At 46.2% G+C, this 13,393-nt stretch overlaps 1 protein-coding gene across 1 annotated transcript in view; it reads left to right on the top strand.

Annotated features, from left to right (window-relative positions):
• CELF2 (CUGBP Elav-like family member 2) overlaps positions 1 to 13,393 on the top strand; it is a 1,289,895-nt gene that overhangs the window by 358,679 nt on the left and 917,823 nt on the right. The window contains exon 2 of the mRNA XM_069629690.1: positions 11,598 to 11,633. Coding sequence (XP_069485791.1) covers positions 11,598 to 11,633 — 36 coding nt within the window. The remainder of the gene's footprint in view (positions 1 to 11,597; positions 11,634 to 13,393) is intronic.

Here is a 13,393-nt window from a genome sequence, read left to right on the forward strand (position 1 = left end):
TTCAAAAGCTTCTTCTTCCTCGACGAAGTCGAGACATTCGTCTCCTCGTCACCATTCACGCTCCAGGTCTCGGAGTGGGTCCCATCACTCCTCGAGATCGAAGCACTCGAAGAGGAGACGTCGAAGATCCCCTTCTCCGTCCTCCTCTTCCTCTGTTTCTCCTAAGAGAATCCCTTGCCCCACAAAACATAGTTCCCAGGCTGAATGAGAGGAATTCCGCAAAAATATGATGAGCGTCTTCGAGAAAGCGGCCTCGACCCCCTCGAAGACTGCCGATAGCGATGCTCTGGTCGAAAGACCCGAAGGTCAAAAACGCTGCGAGTCGCAGTACCCGGCGAAGGAAGCTTCTCGAGCGCGTCACGAACCCTTGAGTAAAGCTATGACCTCGAAACCTTCTTCGAAGGTTCTGTCGACGCCGAGGTCGGTGTCTTCGACGCCGTTGTCGAAGGGAGCTTCGACACACGGGTCTGTCGACTCGACGCCATCTTCGGCACCGGCGTCGACGCCAAGGAAAGTCACGGTTACGACGCACCCAGTGACTATCCCCAGGTCCTCGATGGCGTCGAGATTGTCGACTTCCTCGAGCAGAATCCCAATTCTATCGAGGACCTCGAGGCCTCCGCCTTTGTTTTCGACGCCACGCCCGAAGCCTTCGACGTCGGCGTCGATGACATCGACGTTTTCGAGGCCGATTATGACAAGTTTGGCACCCTCTGCCTTGGAGATGGGTTTTACACCCTTTGTGAGTTCAGAACAATTGAGAACTATGTCCTCAAATTTGGAAGAGGGAGAACTATCTGAACAGGAAGACACATTTGAGTTGCAGGGACCTGCAACCCCAGTTAGAGAGGAGTTATCCGCAGAAGAACGCAGGTTAAAGGATCTTCATGATTCCTTACATGAGGCAAGTGGGTTAGACACTTCCCCTGAGGTGGAGTTTGCTAGGCCAGACCCGGGGGAGCATGCTGAAACCCCCTATAGCGCCTTAATGGCCAGGATCACAGAATTTATGGGGTGGTCAACACCTTCACAGGCTTTCCAACAAGATGACCTCACGGATATTCTTGACAAAGGTCCACAGGAGGATCCTGTAGTGCCCTTTCATAAAGCTCTTCAGAGGAAGATTATGACGAACTGGGAAACCCCAGATGTCGTCCCGGCAGTAAATAAAAAGCTGTCTACAAAATACAGGGTATCTTCTACAGACCCGGAGTTTTTGTCAAAACACCCATCCCCAGAAAGTCTGGTGGTACAGGCAGCATCTTCTACTGACGTCAAGACTGCTTACCCTACCGTCCCACAGGACAGGGACGATAAGAAATATGATGCTATGGCAAAGAAAGTTTTTTTCGGCATGTAGCATGGCGTTAAAATCTGTTAATGCTACTTGCACCCTTGCTAGATTCAGCCATACACTTTGGGAGTGTGCTTCTACAGCGGCTGACTGCATCCCGGAGGGAGAAGAAAGGGAGGCGTTCCTAAATATCATACAGGACGGTAAAGACGCTATGTGCAAATCCCTCCAGACGGGCATTGATTCGGCTGACAGTATCAGCAGAGCAATGGCGGCAAGTACAACAACCAGGAGATTCGCTTGGTTGAGAAAGTCTGGTTTTGCCCCAGATGTGCAAGCCAGGCTCTTGAACATGCCATTCGATGGCTCTTCTTTGTTTGGGAAAAAGGCGGATGACAGTTTAGAAAAACTGCAGACATCAAAAGCAGCAGCAAAATCCCTAGGCGCTGCAATCCGTCAGACATCTTTTCGTCCCACAGGAACCTCTGCGAGGGGCAAGTCCTTTCGCTTCTACTCCGCATTCGGAAGAGGTAGAGGACGACCGGCTCAAAGGAGACAAAGAAGAACTACCCGAGGTGGACGGGGTAGATATTCAAAAGCCGCAGCAACAGCAGGTGCCTCTTTACCATCGGCATCTGCATCAGCCGCCCCAAAACCACTCTGAGGACTTCCCTCACAGGACACCTGTAGGAGGCAGGTTAACTCAACATCTGGCGGAATGGCAGGCTATCACGTCAGATGCTTGGGCATTGGAAACAGTTGCCCAAGGTTACTGCCTGCCTCTCCTACGCATACCTCAGAGTCATCCACCGGGGATCAGCTCTCAGAAAGCTTCAGATCCGCTCCTCTTGCAGGAAATTTTAGACCTGCTAGAGAAAGGTGCCATAGAACCGGTACCTGTAGCGGAGAGGAACAAGGGCTGGTACTCCCCTTACTTTCTCATTCCAAAGAAAGACGGAGGACTGAGACCCATCTTGGACTTGCGAGAATTTAACAAATTCCTCAGGAAAGACAAATTCAAGATGGTAACTCTTTCTCAGATCCTTCAGGCCCTTCAGTTCCAGGACTGGTTGGTATCTCTGGACCTCCAGGACGCTTATTTCCATGTGCCTATCCATTTCAAACACAGGAAATACCTGAGGTTCGCAATTGTCAACTCTCATTATCAATTTCGGGTAGTGCCATTTGGGCTGACCTCCGCCCCGAGGGTCTTCACCAAGTTAATGTCGGTAGTGGCGGCAAGTCTATGGAGGGAAGGGATTCACGTCTACCCCTACCTGGACGATTGGTTGATCAGGGCTGTATCTTCGGAACAAGCTCAGATCCAGCTAAATCACGTTTGCCACTCCCTTCACAGACTTGGCTTCTCCCTCAATTTAAAGAAGTCACAAATGATACCATCGCAGAGACTCCAGTTCATCGGAGCGATCCTGGACACTTCCCTGGGAAAAGCCTCGCCACCAGAGGCGAGGGCTCAAGATATTCTACAGATGGTTACCAAGTTCCAAAATGCCCAACGTCTCCCAGCCTTCGACTTTTTGAGGTTGCTAGGCCTCATGGCATCCGGCATTTTCTTAGTGCCAGAGGCTCGCCTGAGAATGAGATCTCTCCAGTGGGCACTGAGGACTCAGTGGTCACAATTCTCAGGAAGAATGACAGATCTTCTTCAGGTTCCCGACAGGGTGGCTCGAGACCTTAAGTGGTGGGCCTGTCAGGAGAACATTCTGAAAGGAGAGCAGTTTTGGCAACCTTGGCCGGAGATGACAGTAGTCACGGATGCCTCACTCACGGGGTGGGGAGCCCACGCCAACGACTTGACCATCAGCGGTCGTTGGTCTCCATCGGAGTCCAGACTACACATCAACCTGTTAGAGCTGAGGGCCATCAGACTTGCGCTGAAGGCTTTTCTGCCATCTGTACAAGGAAAGAATGTCCTGATAATGACAGACAACACAGTGGCCATGCATTACCTCAACAAAAAAGGAGGCATAGGATCACTACCTCTGTGCAGAGAGGCGATTCAGCTCTGGTTTTGGGCAATCCAAGAAGGAATCTCTCTATCGGCAGTTCACCTAGCCGGAGAGAAGAACTTGACAGCGGACGCTCTGAGCAGGCAGAGCACAGTCTCCCACGAGTGGGAACTAGCTCAGGAAGTCCTTCAAGAGATCTTCGCCCTTTGGGGAACCCCTCAGGTGGATCTGTTCTCCACCAGTGTCAACAGGAAGTGCGACCTGTTCTGCTCAAGGGAATTCCCCCCGAGAGGAGCTCTGGGAGACGCGTTCATAGTGGACTGGGAGTTTCCACTTCTGTACGCGTTCCCACCGGTCCCTGTCATTCCTCAAATGATCAGGAGGTTGAGAAGATTCCGGAAAACCATGATCCTAATTGCCCCGGATTGGGCCAGGAGAACGTGGTACCCGGACCTTCTAGACTTGTCCATCTGCCCTCCAATTCGACTTCCACTCAGAGAGAACCTACTCTCACAGAAGGGAGGTCAGGTTCTCCATCCAGACATCAAAACCCTCAACCTTCACGCTTGGCTTCTGAAAGGCTGAGGTACAAGGATTGGCACCTCCCTGATGATGTTATGGAGGTGTTGCTTTCGGCAAGGAGGCCAGCAACAAAGTCTTTATAGCGCTGCCGTTGGAACAGATTTTGCAGCTGGTGTAGAGAAAAGAATATCGACCCCTTTTCATGTGGTACACCAATGGTTTTGTCCTTCCTACTCTATTTGGCAAATTCAGGCCTTCAAGTTGGCACCATTAAGCGCTATCTCGCAGCGCTATCCATCTTTAAGCGCACTGCGGAAGACCCATCCTATTTCAAGTTACCCTTGGTAATACAGTTCCTAAAGGGGTTAACCAACGTTTATCCCCCAAGACCATTCCAGGTTCCCCTATGGGATTTTAAACTTAGTCTTAACTTTCCTGATGGGCACACCTTTCGAACCACTCCATTCCTGTTCGTTAAGATTTCTTACCCTTAAAACTGTTTTATTAATAGCACTTACATCTGCTAGAAGGGTGAGCGAGTTACAAGCTCTTTCTTGTAAACCCCCTCATACAATCTTTCACAAAGACAAAGTTGTCCTGCAAGTGAAGCCTAATTTCCTCCCAAAGGTAGTTTCTGAATTCCATATCACTCAGAAGATTACCCTGCCATCTTTCTATCCTCCTCCTCATCCGGGGAAAGAGGAAGAGAGGTTACACAGGCTGGACCCTAGAAGGGCTTTAAGTTTTTACATCAGTAGACTGGCCAGGATAAGACAAGCAGACCAGCTGTTTGTAGGCTACACAGGTCACAAGCTGGGGTTACCGATAACTAAGCAGACCATTTCCAGATGGATCATTCTAGCCATTTTGGAATGTTATAAACTGGCAGGAAAAGAGCCCCCTCAAAACCTTAGGTTGACCAGAGGTATTGCAGCTTCATCTGCCCTCAAAAGAGGAGTGCCGGTTAAAGACATTTGTGCGGCCGCCACATGGTCGTCCGTCCATACCTTTACACGATTTTACAACTTGGATTCCTCCTCCAGTCAAGAGACTAGGTTTGGAAGGGCAGTATTGCACTCTATTCATCAATAGAAGGCAGCATGAAGTCAGTACTCCCACCTCCAATAATAGAATACTGCTATGGGAGCCTATCTAAGATAAGGAATACGTCGGAGGACACAATCCCTTCGAAGAACAAGTTACTTCTTACCTTGTAACGTTCTTTCGATGGGATGTTCCTCCGACGTATTCCTTATCGACCCTCCCATCCATCCCCGCAGTTCTACTTCCCTTGTTGTTACAGCTTACGCTCCTTCAGGGTGATTAGTTTAGTCCAGACAGAAATACTGTGGGCTACAAAATGGAACTGAGCAACGGACGCTGCGCGCAGCCTTTATAGGCAGGATAACGTCGACGTCGATACGGCGGCTGTCGAGGGACATCGACTCGGCGGACGTCGACGCGCAGCACCCTCTAGAGAAAAATTTTCTGAGGCCAGCAGAGCTGGAAGGAGATATCTAAGATAAGGAATACGTCGGAGGAACATCCCATCGAAAGAACGTTACAAGGTAAGGAGTAACTTGTTCTTCTCGGCTGTCTTCTATTTCCATGTTGATATTTTTGGATTATATGCAGCTTTCACAGTGCCACCTGATATCAAAACCAATTTCAGATTAGAAAGAAACAAATTAACATAACCATAAATTGTTCCGACATCTGTGAAATTCAAATTCATACAAATCTGTGCCTTAAACTTTTTTTAAAAACTGGAGGAAACCAAAGGTGCTGATAGCTGTCATAATGAATTGGCTACAGGACACCAAGCAGCCTGTTGACTCTTGTGAGACAAACTGATGGTGGGTGGGGGGGGGGCAAGAAAGGGAGAGATTGAGAGAGCGATTGGGGGGAGAGCGATTGGGGGAGGAAGGGGCAATTTGGGCAGGAGGGGTAAATTGGGGGGAGGAGGGAGATTGGGGAGAAGGAATATTGGGGAGGAAGGGGAAATTGGGGAGGAGGGCGATTTGGGGGAGGGCAATTTTGGGGCGAGATTGGGGAGAGATTTGGCTGGGGAGAGATTGAGAGGGAGATAGCTTGAGAAGAAGAGAGGTTGAAGAGAGGGGAGTTTCAGAGATGGAGGGAGGGGGATTGGGAGAGGGCGATTATGAGTGATTGGGCAAAGGGTATTCTCAGATAATTTGGGAGAGGAGGATTTTGATGGTGATTGAGATCGAGAGCTTTTTGGTTCATCCTTAGTGAATTGGCACCAGAGGTGCCTCTCATTAGGGGCAGACTGCCATCACATCCAATTGGCACCATGACCGCAGTGCAGACTAGAAATTGCATGTTTTTACGCTATTGGCCAAACAGGCAGCTATCCCTAAAATACCCCAAATCAATCTGGGATAGTAAGAAAAGCGTAGCCTGGTAGACTTAGACAGTGAACGTTGCGTCTGCGTTTCATGGCCATGTAGACCTAGACAGTGAACGTTTCATGGCCATGTAGACCTAGACAGTGAATGTTGTGTCTGCGTTTCATGGCCATATAGACCTAGACGGTGAACGTTGCGTTGCCTGGCCATGTAGACCTTGACAGTGAACGTTGTGTCATCTGCATTGCATGGCCATGTAAACCTAGACAGTGAACGTTGTATCTGCGTTTCATAGCCATGTAGACCTAGACAGTGAACGTTTCATGGCCATGTAGACCTAGACAGTGAATGTTGTGTCATCTGCATTGCATGGCCATGTAAACCTAGACAGTGAACGTTGCATCTGCGTTTCATGGCCATGTAGACCTAGACAGGGAACGCTGTGTTGCATGGCCGTGTAGACCTAGATGCTGAACGTTGCATTGCATGGCCATGTAGACCTTGACCGTGAACGTTGCGTTGCATGGCCATGTAGACCTAGACAGTGAACGATGCATCGTCTGCGTTGCATGGCCATGTTTTACACTTGAGGGGGGTCCTGTTGATTATTTCATACACATAGGTATACGCAATTAACTGATGGTGTAGGATTTTGCCTAGCCACTCTCCAATTGATTGCAAGGAAACTATGAATATTTCGGTCACATTGTGCCACACCGTGGCCAACCGATTTAATTAAACTGCGGTTGGGTAAAAGGAGTTGAAATCTCAAGTGTTTTTGATGCAAGTTCCCCTGGGCATTAGTTAGTCCTACATCTGTGCGCAGTTCGCACCCGGGCGAGGTATTCCGGGGAATCGGGTGTAACTCGAGCATTGGACGATGTGTGTGGTGCACCGGAATAAGTAACAAGGCTCATTTACATCTGAAATTGGGAGACTGGCATTGCCACTCGGCTTCGGAATCACTTACTCCCTTTCAGACAGGAACGCAGCAATAATGTTATAAAAAACCGTTATGAATTGTTTTTTTTTCTCTCGCTCCAAAATATTTCTCCAAACAACAACCCCAATGTGCTCGCACGTGTTTACACTTTAATGCCCTTTAGCCAACACTTTAACCAAGAATGTTCAGGTGCACTTGTGTTTTTAACAAGTTTCCATGAGGACTTGGTAGTTTTGTACTTGGTGCACGCAAGGTTACGCTTCTATTAGCATACCCCCACCCCCATCCATTGACACATTGACCACTCCCTAGCATGCCCTTGGAAACACCCACTTGCTGATGTGAGAAGGATATGCACGCGTAAAGTAAACAGCTGTTTTTGATTTATGGCTAAATGTCATCATAAAAGTCCTAAAACCTTTTATCAATCATTCATACGTTATTTGGTGAACTTAGACCAACATACTCCTTGGTAAGTTACTCCATTTTATTAGGAGTAAGTTGCCAGTGGGATAACTCTGGGAGATAGGGGCTCACGTTAGCTCCCTTGTACACAAACTGCAGAAACAGGCTCAACTCCAATCAGAGCCGTCTCAGCTCTTCATCCTTCCATGGTCAATACATTGAGAACAATTAAGTTGGGTCAGTATATAGCACTTCAAAGCAGGAGGAAACCAGCACGAAGCACCATATAACACATGTCATAAAGTTGATCTTGCTCTTACTCCTGGAAAAATATTTGTGAATGTTCCCGGCGTATACATCATCTCATGACATAAAGCCCCTCTGTGCAGAACAGTCCCTTGATTTGCAATGGTTTGCAAATCGGGGCCAAAAGGAATATTGCTTCTGAGCTCTTAACCAGAAACATAGGCTTTGTTGCTCGCAGAGTCAGGATCTGTAGTAGGCGTGGGGTACTTACTCAAACCCTATGCAAATAATGAATTACTTCATGTAATGTAGGGTAAAGTACAACCATTTTGGAAATTTCTTTGCTCAGCATTACCTTAGCTTGAGCAAATCTCGTGTCTCGGGAGGATAGCTCAGCGGCAACGTGCTCGCCTTGGAAGCAAGACAACACAGAGCAACACAGGTTCGATCCCCGGGTCCGGCTTAGAAACCTCTGGGTATTAAGCGCGGTTTAAATAACCTATCATACAATCATGCACTCACTCTTTCACACACTCTATCACCACTCAACCATTGACTAGAATTGCTGTCACGGAAAACGCTAGGCTTTAGGGGCAACTTTTATCTCATCTCTTCTGATCACCACTCAGTCGGATCCATCAACTCGTGACCAAACACACAACCATATTCCCTCTTCCTCAAGTTCATTGTCTCTCCATTTGTTTGACGGGTTCCTACTTTCTCTGCTGCTTTTCTGTCAACTTTGCTCCTCCCTTCTTCCAAAGACCACGGTCTGGTTCACTCCAGGCTGGGCACAATAGGTAGGATGACTAGACGTCCTGGTTTTGCTGGGACCATCCCAGGCCCCCCTGGTTGGTGTCACAGTCGAATCTGCAGTTTATATGGAAGTGGAGAAGGTCTGTAAATTGTATTTATTTTAATGTGCGATCCTAACCAGTGGGCCAGGGGGAGGGTGTTTGGGTGTCTCGGGCAGTGGGGGAGGGGAGGGGGCTGAATGGGATGGCAGCGTTAGTCCTACTATTATGTTTGTGGCCTGTCTGTTTTTTTTTTAATCTGGTCACCCTAACAATAGGCCTGGGGTTATTTATGCTCTACGTGATTATCCTAGTAACCTGGCGAGGATGGGGCTCTCGAGGAGCAGACCTGAAGACCCCTGTTGGAACACATTTGAATAAAACGAGATGCAACACATTTAGCCCCGCTTAAACCAAAAGCTTTGGAGTGAAGAAGCGGGCATGGTTTGTTTTTACTTGTATTTAGGAAATTTGGAAATAAATATGCAGAATGTCAAAACTGCTACTTTGCGTAACTAAATTGAAGAAAATTATATTGAAACGTCTGTATACTTGAAAGCAATACTGTAATTAATTAATTACCAGGGATTAGAATTTTTTTTTTTAAACCGTAGTTAATTATGGAGGCCAGTTTCCAAATGCGAGACCGGGATTCAAACCTGTGTTGATATGTGTTGTCTTGCTTCCAAGATAAACACGTTGCCCCTAAGCTATCCTGCCAACCTTGATTCTGCTTCCTTGAATCATTATCTGTTTTCCAGGCCTCCCAATACTGCAAGTTGGGGAAACCAGCTTTTGGCCACCTTCCCCCAGGAACTGTGCAACTCGCTTAGCCAAGAGTGGTAAAATGTCCCCATTTTTTGGAATCCTGGGATTTGTAATCCTAAATTTAAACCAGCATTGGCAATGCCAACAGTTTTAGCTTTCGTGGAGGAATGGGAAAGGCCCTTGCATGGCACTGCCATAGTGGTAGTAACTATCCATTGAGGGTAGCAAGTGTAAAATGGTGGAAGTACCTGGGCATCTAATAGCAGTGCCTGGCAAATGCCTAACACTTATACACAAGTCAAAACTTTTGGCTTTGCCAATGCTTGTTTTTAACAGTAGTCAGTGAAGGATACGCATAGTGCTTATAAGTCGAGTAGCTGTAGGCAGATCTGGTTTAGACATTTTAATGACGCCAGTTGCGGTTTACTACAATTGAGACATTAACTCTCAGAAGACTACTTTGAAAAACACTGGCAGCCACTTCGAGTGCAAAGTTTGATGGTAAGGCTTGACTAAAGCAAGCTCAGCGTTCCCATGAGCAGGGGTTTTGGGCAGGGAGGGGCAAAAGCAGTGTGGGGATTTTCCATAGGGTCTAACATGGCCTGGTAATGGGGGCTAAATAACCAATCACCACCTTCAAGGTTTGTGTCCCTCCTCATATGCCATTTGTCCCTAGCTTTACTCTAGTGCCATAGTTTCAGTTTATAGGTGTCTCTGCCACCTAAGAGCACAAGCTAAAAATGACAAAACAAAAGGGATGATGGCTGGAAGGTTTAGAATTAATCTTAACTTCTGGCATTGCTCTGGGCAAGCCTCCAGACCATCGTTCCTCGCCTGCCAAGCGATTACAAAAGGGGAAAGACTATATGCAAATCAGGCTTGGCCCACCCAAAAACTGGCTGTCAAGCCCGAACTGCTAGATCACATCCTTTCTGCACGAAACCACAAGCATCCTCAAACATGTTTTGGCCTTGTTGGGCCTTATCAGTGAGGAGTAGCTTGGCTCTCTAAGCCCAGCAGACCTGGAACCCACGTCTGGGCATGCCCATCCCACTTCAGAGGGAACAAAGCAAAACAAAGAGGTGATGGCTGAAAGGTTAAGAATTAATTTTAACCTCTGGCATTGCTGTGGGCAACCCTCCATACCACCGTTCTTCACCTGCCAAGCCATTACAGAAGGGAAAAGACCATGTGCAGTTCAGGCTTGGTCCCACCCCAAAAGAGCCAGTCCAGCCAGAACTGCTTGGTCGCATCCCATCTAAAAATGGGACAGACACAAGTAAATGTCCCAGAATTCAGAGGGAAAACATGGGACTGGGTTGCTTTCTCACGTGTGGAACGGGAAAATGTGAGAACTGCATATCCCTCCACTCTGTCCCTCAATAGTCTCGAACTAGCTTACCTTGAGTGCCTTTCGCTCAGCTTGGTACAGCCTGTTGCCAAGGAAACTCTTAAAGTTGTGCTTTACTTTTCTTAGAAATCTCGTCTCGCTGCCCTTTCTACTGACACCTGGAAGGGCAGCCACAAAGCCTATCCTCAGCTAAGCCCTTATTTTATATTAAGTCTAGTAAAGGCCAACCACCTTCACGGAAAATAGACTCCCATATATCGCACATCTTTGAAAATCCGACGTCCAGTTGTGGAGCCTCAGAAGTATTCTTAAATGGAGCGTTTTATTTTTTGTTGAGTTTTTGTTTAACATTTCATTACAGTGAACATTTTTCTGGTACATCGCCTGGAGTCAACCCCCTTCCACGCCATGAGACCAGATTGTGATTTTTACAAATGTCATTTCTACGTTGTCATCTGTTTTGTTCTTGGTCTTCAAAAACAGAAGCCAAGAAAAATCTTCCAATTTCTGCCTTTTTAAAACAAATCTTGGAAGTAATTTACTCCCAAATTGTAAGCATGCATTTGCCTTTTTGGCTTTCTCTCCCAAAATGTTTATCAAAGCACTGCTGCGAGCAAGGTTATGGTGGTGCACTTTGTACCTATAAAAAAAGAGTCCCGTTAACCACTTTTTTTCACTTACAAATAAAATGAGTTTTTATTTTGTTTCGATAATTTAGATTTTTTGTGTTTTTTAGGACTGTGGTCATCCTCAACACCTCAGAAGTATTGCTGCCTTCGTTATTTGTTAGGAGGGGGCTGTTTGTTTCTTTTAACACACCTTTAGCATGATTTGATTAAACATTATCAAGTGAATACCAACAAACGCTAAAGAAAAAAAAAGTTCCCTTGTGGGTGATGCTCCAAGGACCAACCAGTCTTTATTTTGTTTTTCAGGCAAAATACCACCGAGGTGGCTGGTTCATATGAAAGGTAGGCAATGTTTGGTTTCGATTAAAAATGTTTATGAAAAAAGTATTCATCGCTTTACACTGGACAAGAAATGCTTTGCAATGTGGGGGTGCGGTCTCAAAGACTGTTATTGCAGTTTTTATACATAGCGCCTTTATCCAAAGACTCGACTTCATGAAATAAAGCACCTCAAGCAACAGTGCCAGCTTGAATTGCTGAATGGATGGATTTACTGAATTAAAATCGCCATGCAAAGGACTAGAAGTGTTCATTTTATGGAGAGTTGCAAATTAAGATTCATGTTGGACATAGTGAGAGCTTCTGCCAAGTAATGCTGCAACACTATCACTAGCACAAGCTGTTTTTAGATCTGCTGAGTAGTGAAAAAAACCAAAAGCACTTTAGGGAAATTGCAAAGTTAGTTGTGAAAATAAGCTTTGGCTATCTATTAACCTATCGCCGCAAGGTTGCTTTCTTCTCACTCATATGAACAGGGTGTTATTTTTTTTTTTAATTCCTGAAACATCGCATATCCGAAAAACATCACAGTACCTTGAAACATTGCAAGTGTAGTTTTTAAGGCAAAGAGCATTTGTGAGTTAAAAAACCAGTATATCTTTAATTCAAAGAATGTGTTAATCTTGAAGAGAAAGTTGTATTTGAAACTGAAACCTACCCAAGAAACCAAAAGACATGAACATGTAAATAAATGAGCGGTTCAACTTTTTGCCACTGCGAGTGAAACTACTCTTTGCTAATAGTTGCTTCTTTGCTGTCCTGCTTTATAGGGAAGTGGAGCCCGGACAGATGATCTGCTTAATTAGTCAACTGCATGCCATATCCATCTAATTTTAGAACAAATTAACCTTCTAAATCAGAAACCAACATACTTTGTATAAAGTTTGTTTGTTTGTTTTATTCACTTTTTATGCGCGCCAGACCCTGGGGTAGCAGGGCGCAGCGATAAGAAAATGCGAAGCTTACATGGCTACAATAATGGCTTGAAATCACAAATAATTACATAATATACAATGCACAAGGAATGGTCAAATTGGAATTGCATAAAATATACAGTGGAGATAGATGCAAATGATTACAGTGGGATGTAGATGACAGTTCTGTAGAAAAGTCTTTTCTATTCTGTCCTGTGACCTTTCTACCTAAATTCATGAAGATGGAGTTAGTTTGTATGTGTCGGGAACACAGAACATGCAACATTGACTCTGGGAGGGAGCAAATTCTCCATCTAGGAACGCATGTCGAGTCCGCTCTCCATGACCAGTGTTAGAAAGAATTGTAATGCTTTGCCTGCGGTCACTAAAATCATCCTTTGGAATTGTCTGGATTGTAGTTTCCCACATGGCGCAGTCCACACGACTGGACACATGTGATCTTTCGATGGTGGCAATAGATGTTGAGCTGCAATCGGTACTTATTGAGTAGGCCTGTTGACGGTCTCCTTGTCCACCATAAGACAAACGCCTGCAACTGGAGGCTCACCAGATGTTTGGACTGCGACTCCCATGATTCAGCACCATTCACTAGGCCTGCAAGATCAGAGGGAGTTGTAGTCCAAAGAATCTGAATAGTCAACGGTTGCATAACCCTGCAATTGCAAATCAGGTACTCTGGGGCAGACCCTACAGTGGATCCACACTTTCCTAATGAGTAGATCTCTGATCCATCCCATTTTTCTCGTTTTCTGTTAGCATTGTAAATCCTCCTGCAGCGCCCCCTTTCGCTTCCTTCTCCCCTTTATTTTGTAACCTTTAGTCTGTGTC

This window comes from Ambystoma mexicanum, chromosome 12 (genome assembly GCF_040938575.1).
Source record: "Ambystoma mexicanum isolate Mex_15411 chromosome 12, UKY_AmexF1_1, whole genome shotgun sequence".
Classification (NCBI taxonomy): domain Eukaryota; kingdom Metazoa; phylum Chordata; class Amphibia; order Caudata; family Ambystomatidae; genus Ambystoma; species Ambystoma mexicanum.